The 12,499-nt window shown below is 39.5% G+C and overlaps 1 protein-coding gene across 1 annotated transcript in view; it reads left to right on the top strand.

Annotated features, from left to right (window-relative positions):
* Positions 1-12,499, top strand: part of FBN2 (fibrillin 2) — a 222,221-nt gene that overhangs the window by 190,194 nt on the left and 19,528 nt on the right. The window contains exons 47-55 of the mRNA XM_027547035.1: positions 2,059-2,187; positions 2,616-2,735; positions 5,475-5,600; positions 6,254-6,406; positions 7,315-7,380; positions 7,684-7,809; positions 8,399-8,518; positions 9,640-9,762; positions 10,211-10,342. Of these exons, the coding sequence (XP_027402836.1) occupies positions 2,059-2,187; positions 2,616-2,735; positions 5,475-5,600; positions 6,254-6,406; positions 7,315-7,380; positions 7,684-7,809; positions 8,399-8,518; positions 9,640-9,762; positions 10,211-10,342 (1,095 nt within the window). The remainder of the gene's footprint in view (positions 1-2,058; positions 2,188-2,615; positions 2,736-5,474; positions 5,601-6,253; positions 6,407-7,314; positions 7,381-7,683; positions 7,810-8,398; positions 8,519-9,639; positions 9,763-10,210; positions 10,343-12,499) is intronic.

Below are 12,499 nucleotides of genomic sequence, written 5' to 3'. Positions count from 1 at the left end.
TATGACCAACCTAGATAGCATATTCAAAAGCAGAGACATTACTTTGCCAACAAAGGTCCGTCTAGTCAAGGCTATGGTTTTTCCAGTGGTCATGTATGGATATGAGAGTTGGACTGTGAAGAAAGCTCAGTGCCGAAGAATTGATGCTTTTGAACTGTGGTGTTGGAGAAGACTCTTGAGAATCCCTTGGACTGCAGGGAGGTCCGACCAGTCCATCCTAAAGGAGATCAGTCCTGGGTGTTCATTGGAGGGACTGATGCTAAAGCTGAAACTCCAATACTTTGGCCACCTCATGCGAAGAGTTGACTCATTGGAAAAGACCCTGATGCTGGGAGGGATTGGGGGCAGGAGGAGAAGGGGACGACAGAGGATGAGATGGCTGGATGGCATCACCGACTTGATGGACATGAGTTTGAGTAGACTCCGGAGTTGGTGATGGACAGGGAGGCCTGGCGTGCTGCGATTCATGGGGTCGCAAAGAGTCAGACACGACTGAGCAACTGAACTGAACTGAATCATGAGACAGTCTGCTGGGTTTAGTACTTACGTCAGTCAAATCGATTCAAGGGTGAAGGCCATGCAGATGATAGTAAACTATTGGGACTGATTTATGGTTTTGCGTTATTTTTACCACTTAGATGGTATCAAAGGCAGACCTCTTATGGTTTCAGGTTTATTACAAGTATTTCATATAATCCATTCTTGATTTATATTCAAACACGGACAGTCTCCAACTTAGAAACATATTGTGTCTTGAAACTGTTTTCAATCAGCTCTTGAAGCCAGGGCTGCCTTTTCCCACAGGAAGAAAGCATGGTGACTATGTTTCTGAACCAGCCTCAGAAGCCTATTTAATCTCAGTGAAGGACTGTAAATTCTCAGTGGAAAATAAAACTGTCTTCTCTACATGGCACAGGATTTTAGTCTTTGCCTCTAACAGACAGAGATTGAAATAAAAATTGAAAGTGACTGGAGGAGGAGGAAGAGGATCCTGTAGTTGGTGGAGAAGTTAGTAAAAGATACAACGAAAAGCGTTAATGAAATTTCATTTACCATGTGCCAGACTCTATAGTGCTTTCCTGGTGGCTCAGATGGTAAAGAATCCACCTGGAATGAAGAAGACCTTGGTTAGATCCCTGGGTTGGAAAGAGTCCCTGGAGGAGGGCATGGTGACCCACTCCAGTATTCTTGCCTGGAGAATCCCATGGACAGAGGAGCGTGGTGGGCTACAGTCCATGGGGAGGCAAAGAGTCAGAACAGGATTGAGCGACTAAGCACAGCACACAGACTCTATAGTGGTGCTTTCCAACACAACATCTCTTAATTCACATAATCCCATGAGTTAATGGGAAAGTAACTCAGGCTTCCTGCTTTTATGGAACTATCACCAGTCAAACGCACCTCCTAATTTATTCCAATATATATTCCTTAATTTTCCTTGGTTTTCAAAATTCTTCAACTGTGAAAAATTCAGACCTGATGGAACATTTTATTCAACTACCACCTTCTTGTCTATAGCTTCTCAGACCCTTGATACAGCTGAGGAGAAGGAAAGATACAGATATGGCTCTGATTGAAGTATAATCTGTAAACGAACAAAAAATTACTCATCCTTAAGCTTAACCGAAAACCTAACAGTTAAGAACATGTTTTTTCAGATTCTGTTTTTTGTAAGCAAAACATGTCAGCAATTCTAGAGTGCTTTTTATAAAATTGATTTTTCTATATTTTATATGCTTTGTTATTTGTCCTTTGAATACAGTCAGCTTATCTCCAGATACAGTTCTCTACAAACTGGACAATCCAGTTAAATCCATGTGTCCTCTTATATCCAGGAAAAGAGGTATTTTTTGGTTGGAAAGAATGGAAAGCTTAAACCAACAGGAGAGGTCTATTGACATTATTAGTCACCTGATCCTTATGATATATGACATTTTTCTCTGTTGATGAGGGAGTGTAATGTAATGTCTACCAATAAATATGTTTTTAAGTTGCAACTTGTGATACAAAATATATGTGAGAGCTCTCTCTGAAAAGCTAACTCTTATTCACTTACAGACATAGATGAGTGCAGTTCCTTTTTTGGTCAGGTGTGTAGAAATGGACGATGTTTTAATGAAGTTGGCTCCTTCAAGTGTTTATGTAATGAAGGTTATGAACTTACTCCAGATGGCAAGAACTGTATAGGTAAGTATCTAAACAACAAACAATAAAGTCTTTGTGTTGTTTTGTTTTGTAAAATAATGATGTGACTCCCCCCACCCTCAGCACCACCAACTTTGGGACTCATTTGCATTTCATTTGGTCATCTGAGGTACATGGACCAAGATAAGTTTCATGGGAAATTTTGGTAAAGGTACACACCAAAAATTTGGAATTGTATGCAGTGGTTTGATTGGGACAAAGCTCGAGGCTATCTGTGTCTCAATTAAAGTAGACAAAGGAAAATTAGCCTCTTGCCAAATGAGTAATCCTCAGGATGTCAAAAATCTCCGAGCGCATATTGCCCGAGAGTGACCTGGCAGATCAGAGGGCTTGAGTTGAATTCATGTTACTGTCATTTGGCAACAATGATGTCATCTGTAAGTCATGTTTTTTCTTGTTTCTCTTTAAAGATACTAATGAGTGTGTTGCCCTGCCCGGCTCTTGTTCTCCTGGCACCTGTCAGAATTTGGAGGGGTCTTTCAGATGTATCTGTCCCCCAGGGTATGAAGTAAAAAGCGAGAACTGCATCGGTAAGGCTGATGTTTGAGTCCGTGAACCGTTTAGGATAATGAGACCTGGTACTCACTCTGTGGATATATGTTAAATCTAAACCACTGTAAGCATGCTGACTGAGGGAGTTAAACGCCTAGCTGCCTACATCTGTTTTATTGAACCATCAGAAATGATTTGAAGGTGGAATGGTGGGAATAAAAAATTTGAGGATGTGGGATTTTTTCATTAACAGAAATCTTATACTAGTCAAAGAATTTTCAGTGCACTCTAATCTTTTTTCCAAATGTCAATAGAGACCTTCTACTGAATTTAAAGAGTGTCTACAAAAATTGTAATCTTTGGCAACCAATTTTAAAACAGCTATTAAAGGTGTCTAGAGTCCTAGAAATGTGAAGCAGAAAATCTTGACAATGCTGTTGAGACATTTTTTTTTCCTTGGGAAAGCCGCATGTCAAAACAGAAAATATTAATCCATTTGTCATAACAGATGTTTCTCTGTGGAAACCCTCCCAGCATACAAGGAATCTTGTAACCACATCAAAAGTGAGTCCCAGAATTGCCTGGTGGGCATGATGAAGACTGACCTTTTTACAGTTACTTTATTTCACTTTTGTACAAATTATTTTTAACAGTCTTGTTGAAATTCAGAAGCACCAGCATCTTAGTGTGATTCTTCTAACATGAAATGATTGCTGAGAGTTTTTTGCCTTTGAATTACTCAGTTTCTTAAATTCTGTATAGCTCTTATGTTCACATTTAAGGGACTTAGACAGAACCTAAGGAAACAGTTTACATAGTAAATTAATTATTTTTCAGATCATATAATTACAAATAATGGGTATCCTTAGTCATTCTAATTTGGTGTTTATATCTTTTCCCCATTTTTGTCTGATTAGTATAGTTCATTGTAAGATTTTCTAGTGTTTTTAATATTTAAAAATAATAATAACACTAGAAGCATCTTAACAAAAACTTTCTTGAAGAGTTTAAGATCTTTTCTTTCATCTTCTTTGTTTATACTTAATCTTCATCATCTCTGTGATCCATCTCTTTATGGAATAAGCATAAAAGTAGTGTGTGAGCCATTAGGAGAGAAATAAAAATACTTGTGCCTCTTTGTATCAGAAAGACTTGGCTACCTTTTATCTTGGTGAAAAAAACAATCTGTGATTCAATTAGATGTTTTTTAACCTCAGGAGTATTTTATTTTCTTTATTCACTGATAAACACCCACCACTATTTTGCATGTCTTAAAAACGTGTTTTCAATTAACTTACTTCACTGTAAGACTATTTCTTTCAGCCTAGAATCTCTTCTACCAGTTTTTCTAGATGAAATGCTTCCTACCACGAACTGTATGTGCGTGCACACACACACACACACACACACATCCATTCTGACATTCCATGGACTTTACTATGGACATGCAGCGTCTTTTAGATGCTGGAAATACAAAAATGCAGCTTTTGCCAGTAAGTAGGTAACTTACTGCCTAAGAGAAAAGACAGATTTTGTAAACCACTCCATGTTGTAAAGCTGCCCTTACAATCCAACGCGACAGGCACTGCACTGGGGTCTGTTCAGGATGTAGGTCGCAGTAGGAGGCTGTGAACAATGATGGTGGTGGTGAAAGGAGAGCAGTCAGGAAGCCTAGCATAAGGATTGGCGACATTTGAGGTGTCCCTGAGTTTGATAAATTGACTAATCAAAAAGGGAAATGGAACAGAGAGGCAGCTTGAAAACAGAGGCAGAACAAATGTGGTAAGGGGCATCGGTGGCCAGCTCAGAAGATGGCTCTTAGTCCTGCAGGCGGCACAGAGAAGTGCAGGTTCTTTTAGAGAGCAAGTGATACGACTCACTCACTAAAATTCTGCCAGTATAAATTGAGAACGCAGTATGTGCCAGACCCTGAGCTAGACCCATGCTGAGGGTGCAGCAGTGATCTAGACAGACACATGATGTCCCCATGGGACTTATGTTCTGATGTGCCTGGAATCATGTAGTGTTCATTCATTTAGTTAAAAACCACCCATTAAAATAAGCACTTCCAGTGAAAAGGGGCCAGATATCACTGGTAAGGAATCCTTGTCTGTTTCAAGAGATCATTCTGGGGTAAGGTGGAAATGATAAAATTCTCATCCCAACGTCTAAGCTCCCGGGTTCTGTAGGCACAGATTCTCAAATAGGTACATGTTTTAGAAAGCAGACCCTGGTGGCGGTATGGAGTGGGGAGAAGGAAGCGAAGCACGTCTCCCTAGTTGGGAGACGTGATAATCCAGGTGGCAAATGATGCTGAGTTTGAGTGTAAATGAGGAGGCCACATATTGCTTGATTATGAAAGTTGAACAATTAAGGAGAGGAAAGAATGTAACCCCAGCTCCCCAGTGTGGATTGCTGAGGGCGAGGGGCATCAGAGAAGAGGACCAGTGCTGAGGATGCGATGCCCCTGAGACATGGAAGTGGTCCTCTCAGGCCTGCAGGCAGACATGCAGACACCTCCTAGGAGTCAAGTCCAGAGAACTGGAGACCGACTTAAAAGTCTGGGTCATATGGATCATTGAAACTGGATATAACCTTTGACTTTTGAAGCAGTAACAGTTTATTTTAAACATATTTAATTATATAGACAATGTAATATTTTGTTTCACATTGAATATCCAATGGCTAGTGAACTGTACAATGTGGACAAATTATTTTCAGATATTAAGCAGTGTATTGAATTGATTAAATCAATATATTATCTTGCTGATCTGCAGATATAAATGAGTGTGATGAAGATCCCAACATCTGTCTTTTTGGTTCCTGCACCAATACTCCTGGGGGCTTCCAGTGCATCTGTCCCCCTGGGTTTGTATTGTCTGATAATGGACGGAGGTGCTTCGGTAAGTTTTGAAATGATTTCTCTGTCATCATCAGCCCTCAAACTTCAGAACTAGGCAGGAAGCCATGATGCAGTGCTTGTCACTAAAAATATATGTTTCTGGCAGACGTATCATCTGTAAGTTTAAAACATAAGGTCCCGAGTGTATATGCACTGGACAGTTTTTAATGTGCTTCAAATTATTCTCTCTGTTTCTACATTTTTTAAAAAATTCCATACTAAAAGAAAAATGGTGGTCTTATTTCATCATTTTCATTTTGTTGTTGGCATAGATTTTTCTGTACATTGGTGATGAGTTGCTTCCGATATGACATAACTTACTGAAAGCTACCTAGGTTTATTTTGTTAGGCTGTAATGTAACAGTGAGTAAAGAAGACATGGAAATCATTTTAATATTGAGCATAATTTCTCAAATTTCTGAAGCACATTATTAAGATACATAATTAAATGCAGTTTTATAGAGTGGTCAACTTAAACTGGCAAATGATATCAGCAATTAAGAATTTCCAGGCCTATCTTTTAACTGCGAATATAATCTGCATCACATGTTCAACCCATGAGAAATGTTCTATCAGTAACAGAATTATGTGTAAATTACTCCATCTTTTTAAATGACCAGTAAGGAGGTCTGTGATGTTTGCTTTCTTGATTAGATACTCGCCAGAGCTTCTGTTTCACAAACTTTGAAAATGGAAAGTGTTCTGTACCCAAGGCTTTCAACACCACAAAGGCAAAATGCTGCTGCAGTAAGATGCCAGGAGAGGGCTGGGGGGACCCCTGTGAGCTGTGTCCCAAAGATGATGAAGGTAAGAGTAGTGAAATAAAAAAGCCACTTTCAACTAGTTTTGAACTGTCTTAGCAGAACTCAAGTGGGACCCTGTAACTTATGAATGTTTTGAAGATAAAAACCCCTCATTTACAGACCTTCATGGTTCAATGATCTCCATAGTCAGGAACTTCGTTCAGCTTTCATATTCAGAATGTGTAAATGCAGGATGTTACCCCATTATTTCATTGCTTCCCCCAACGTTAGTATTACTTGCTTTGAAAGGAATGAATTTGAAGGGTGAAGGGCAGTAGATCCAAGGAGGGGGTGAAAATTACATGCCAGCTTGCTGCAGGAGTCCCACATGGGTATTGTATCACAGGCTGGGGCTCCCAGAATCTTAAAGCAAATTCTGGGAGGCTGAGTCAGCACAGTAGGCATTTGCAAGAAGAGACGACGAGCCTCACAGATTTTATTAGCATAGCTGAACAGTACAATTGTTCCCAGCAGGCTCGGAACTGGCCTAGTCTCTAGGTCAGAGGTGGCTTCTGTGTGTAATGGGCAGAGAATGCTCTGTTAGTTGCTCAGTCATGTCCGACTCTTTGCGACTCTGTAGACTGTATTCCACCAGGCTCTTCTGTCCATGGAATTCTCCAGGCAAGAATACTGGAGTGAATGTGGCTCTTTGGCTGCCCAGAATTAAATGAGCAAGCAGACAGAATCAGACACCCTGAGTGGTACCCATAGGTGGCCACCCCAAGCTCAGGTGACCTTCTCTAAATATGCTCAGTGGTGCTTTTGAAGTAAATTACAAAAATAAAGACTCTTACTAAAAATAGCTTTGTAGAGGAAAAATAAGTCTAATTTTATGTATATCATTAATCAGTTCTTAAGTTTTCTGATGTTTGTGACTCTTTGATAATCGGGAATTTGTCTTTTTCTCTGCAGTGGCATTCCAGGATTTGTGTCCCTATGGCCACGGAACTGTTCCTAGTCTTCATGATACCCGTGAAGGTGTGGTTTAATATATTTTATTTTCGTAGTCTCATGTAAATACAATATTGTACATTTGTTTTATAATCATGCTGTTTTTACTGTATAACATATATTGTATTGCATTTAATGCACATATATGATATTTATTGTATATCATATGCACTACATCATAAGACTATGTTGCAGCATATGAAATACATGTTTCTCTGATAAAAGAAATGCTCATATGTTTTAACACTTTTAAGCCTCTTTTGAATAGATACATGCAGTTTTGGCATATCTTTTTATATAAGAAAGTTCATGGATGATTTTGTATTTTAGATGTTAATGAATGTCTTGAGAGCCCAGGAATTTGTTCAAACGGTCAGTGTATCAACACAGATGGGTCTTTTCGCTGTGAATGTCCAATGGGTTACAACCTTGATTACACTGGAGTGCGCTGTGTGGGTAAGTGCTGAGTTAGTGCCACATTTCACACTTGTAAGGTTTTTTTCTTTCTTATATTCAGCAAAAGGTCTCTCAGGCACTCTGGGAGGCAGTGGGATTTACAAAGCCAAGATAAGTAGCCATAACTGCTTTTTCTTCTCCCATTCTACATTTTCCAGCAACGTGGGTTTATTTGAAGATGGAGCGAGTTGCCCAATCTCTGCCTTCAACCAGATATACAAACTCTGATGTGTCTAGAGCTTTACAGCTGCCAAAACCACTAACTGGGAAAGAGGTCTATTTTACTTTATGACTTTCCACTTCTGCTCTTGTAGCAGAAGATCACATACCTCCCTGGGTTTGTGATTTTTTTTTTCTTTTTTTAGGGCAAGCACAGCTGTCTGAAAGTTCAGAGCATTTCACACTTGACCCTCGGGGTTCTCTGCCCTGCGTAAAGGCTGGCCAGCCATGACCAAGGGCGGGGGGTGCAAGAGTCATGTGTGCCCTGCACAGATCTGGGACACGTGTGAGGGCCAGATGGATTTTCGTGGGCATATTTTTATTAAACTAAGCCCTCCACAGTTTGTGTCACTTTCTTATCCTTTTTCAGATACTGATGAATGTTCAATTGGCAACCCATGTGGAAATGGGACGTGCACCAACGTTATTGGGAGTTTCGAATGCAACTGCAATGAGGGCTTTGAGCCAGGGCCCATGATGAATTGTGAAGGCAAGTGATACTTTACTATTATTTCTTCTTGATATAGAAAGAGTTTTTAATGCCTCAGCTTTTTTTTTTATATTGTTCTTATGTTCTACTGATGATTATATTCATCACAAACATATGTTCCTTTACCACAATGAGCATAGTTACAAAAGCTACTCTGTAGCCCTTGTCTGATAATCCAGCATCTCCACCCTCTCAGAATTGGCATCTATTGCTTATTTTTTCCCTTGAGATTAGGTCACATTTTCCTGGTTCCTCAGTCTGTTGGTTAATTTTGGATTATGTGCTGGGTATTGTGACTGATACCTTCAGGAATCAGTTACATTATTTCAGAGAATATTGATGCCCTTGTTTTAGCAGGCAGTTAATTTACATAAAGTGGACTGTCAGGCCTGTGGAAGACAGTGGGTCACGTTTAAATTCTTCTCTTTAAAGCTTAGTGGCCAGCTTCTTTGATTTTGGCCCACACATGGCATGGTTAAGTCAGCAACTTCTGCTGAGTTTATGCAAAAAAATGAAAGAGGTATTTCTCCCCCTCTGGCCCTCTCATTTCTGGGATTCCTCCACACTTTTCAGCAGCCTTGGTTGCCCCAAGGTTCCCTCCCCTGATTTCTCGGGACAGAAGCTCAGAGAGTTCCTATTGGAGATTTAGCTGCCAGATGCTACTGTGCCAGGACTGATATGATCCACAGGGGAAAAAAAAAAAACAAAAAACTGAGCACCTCTACTTTGCCAGGTGTTTACTGAGTTTTAATGCACTGCTAGAAACCACTTCAGGTGTTGTTTTTATATTTATTTCAGATAAATACAAAATACAAAATACCTCCTTTCTCTGTTGCATAAGAAGATTACATGTTAAGAGCCAGAAGACCAAAAGTATGACTTCAGAATACTCAATGATAGCCTGTTCGTGAATTTGTCTTATTTTTCTGTTTTTCGTATTTCAGAGTTTATAGTTGTTATTTGTTGGAGGATGAGTTAGGTGCCCAGTTCTCCTTACCAGAAATGGAAGTTCTGTTATCCTATTACTTTCTGTGTGACTGCCAAATAAATACATCAGTGTTTATTTAAGCGAGTAATTAGAACTCTAGGCTGAGTGCATGCCTGTCTGTTTCCTTTATCAGATATCAATGAGTGTGCCCAGAACCCACTGCTATGTGCTTTCCGCTGCATGAACACCTTCGGGTCCTATGAATGCACGTGCCCAATTGGCTATGCCCTCAGGGAAGACCAGAAGATGTGCAAAGGTAAGGCCCCAGACCAGGAAGGATCAGCTCATTATTTGTGATGCCAGAAATATATTTTAATGATTTTGTAGCTCTCAGCTGTCTTCTTGTAGAGCTGTGCAGAAATATATTCTTTACAGCATTGCTGGTAGATTTCCATATCTAGATAACAAGATACTTGATAGTCTGTCCAGTCAAGTCAAAAATAAAGATGTCACATTCTCGAGCTCTTACTAAAGCAAAGATAGCCCTTCCCTAAACTTCTTATCTTGAGGACCAGTGCTGAAATTTTTATAACTCTAGAATATAGCCAGCAGTTGAGACTGGGCTCCTCCTTTCTCTGTGGCATAAGAAGATTACATGTTAAAAGCCAGAAGACCAAAAGTATGACTTCAAAATACTCGTGCATGATAGCCTGTTCATGAATTTGTCTTATTCTTCTGTTTTTCCTATTGCACATATTCTCTAGACCTGGATGAATGTGCTGAAGGGCTGCATGACTGTGAATCGAGGGGCATGATGTGCAAGAATCTGATTGGCACCTTCATGTGTATCTGCCCGCCTGGGATGGCCCGCAGGCCTGACGGAGAAGGCTGTGTGGGTAAGGTTGTACAGGACGGTGGCTGCTTGCTTAACACTCCTACCCCCAGTCAGAAACATATGAACTTCAGTTATCACAGTGGAAAATACGGTGTATTGTTTTCTGTGCAAATAGCCAAAGAGATCAAAAACTACAAGAATCTGTTCAGTTCCTAATACAATATATGCAGAAGGTAAAACATTATTAATCTTTTCTATCATTAATTGATTTCTGTAGCAATTTGGAAACTCTTATGCTCAACATGAGAAGTTTTCCAACATTTGTGTGCATTGTCAGGAAAAATTTTTTAAAAAGAAAGAAAATAAATGTAAGATTTGTAGCAATCAATCTTTTTAGATGCATTTCTGTTATGCACTTTGAATTCAAAGGAGACAACTGAAACACTAATCAAAATAAAGATAACAGCATTAGGATAGGATTAGATCAAAAAGACGGACTTAAACCCTCATATTCTAGAAACAAGAAACACTACAATTTTTTAAATCCATAAATTAGTTTAATACTTTTGTATATACTTTAAAATGTATGCAGAAAGTTTCCTAAAAGAAAAAAATACCTTTAACAAGAAAAAACATAGTGTCAGAACGCTAGGAGCAAAGTGAGAATTCTTAAAGCTTCCCAGGGAGCAAAACCAGATTTCCTACAAGTGGCAATTAACAGTGGGTAAAATAAAACAGTGGATCAGCAATGTTTTCAGGGCATTCTAAGGGAAAATAATTTTCAACTAAAACTTTATATTCAATCTAGTGATAAAACAAAAATATCATTGTCAGAAATGCGTTTTAGAATACTTATCACCCACATACCCTCTTTATCTTATTCCAAACTGTATCCTCCAATATATTTTTTAAAGTTAATTCAAGAGGAAGCAATGATAAGCCAAGAAACCAGTAACCCTGATTATATGGTTTAAATAAATGCTGGTGTTTCATAAAAGAAATACGACAAACCAAAATTTCTAGACCGTGTCAGCATGGCAGGTAGCACAAGGAGAGAGAAGAAAGGAGTAAACTCATGCCAAGGGTACTTACTATGGCCAGAAGCTATTGAAACAGATACTTCTTGATTTAATAGAAAACTGTTCATTAACAGTGTGTTGAAGTTGTCTCATGGCTACCACTGGAAGAATAGAAGATTACAACTTCTAGACATGAGTTGGGGATGACAGTAGCACAGAGAAAAAATTAGACTAACCTAAGAAAACGAAGATCATGGCATCTGGTCCCATCACTTCATGGGAAATAGATGGGGAAACAGTGGAAACAGTGTCAGACTTTATTTTTTTGGGCTCCAGAATCACTGCAGATGGTGACTGCAGCCATGAAATTAAAAGACGCTTACTCCTTGGAAGGACAGTTATGACCAACCTAGATAGCATATTCAAAAGCAGAGACATTACTTTGCCTACAAAGGTCCGTCTAGTCAAGGCTATGGTTTTTCCTGTGGTCATGTATGGATGTGAGAGTTGGACTGTGAAGAAGGCTGAGCGCCAAAGAATTGATGCTTTTGAACTGTGGTGTTGGAGAAGACTCTTGAGAGTCCCTTGGACTGCAAGGAGATCCAACCAGTCCATTCTGAAGGAGATCAGCCCTGGGATTTTTGGAAGGAATGATGCTAAAGCTGAAACTCCAGTACTTTGGCCACCTCATGTGAAGAGTTGACTCATTGGAAAAGACTCTGATGCTGGGAGGGATTGAGGGCAGGAGGAGAAGGGGATGACGGAGGATGAGATGGCTGGATGGTATCACTGACTCGATGGACGTGAGTCTGAGTGAACTCCGGGAGTTGGTGATGGACAGGGAGGCCTGGCGTGCTGCGATTCATGGGGTCGCAAAGAGTTGGACACGACTGAGCGACTGAACTGAACTGAAGAAATATTAAGAGAAGGGGACAAGTAGCCTGCTAAATATTAAACAGTATAAAGTGACAAGACTCCAAACATATCAGTAATCACCATAGATAGAAACAGTTTAAATTTCTGGTTAAAAGGCACATGTACTTTTAAATATTCTTTTAAAAGTGCAGCTTGGTACTTTTTACAAGACATGTACCAAATCAAAATGTAAGATAGATGGAAGATAAAGGGGTGGAACAAGATATCCAAGGCAAATGTTGATGAAAAGCAAGTGCATGCAAAATAAATATTAATAAATTAAA

Source organism: Bos indicus x Bos taurus, chromosome 7, assembly GCF_003369695.1.
Source record: "Bos indicus x Bos taurus breed Angus x Brahman F1 hybrid chromosome 7, Bos_hybrid_MaternalHap_v2.0, whole genome shotgun sequence".
Lineage (NCBI taxonomy): Eukaryota > Metazoa > Chordata > Mammalia > Artiodactyla > Bovidae > Bos > Bos indicus x Bos taurus.
The sequence above is the reverse complement of the archived record's forward strand: the minus strand, read 5'-3'. Positions and strand labels throughout refer to the sequence as shown.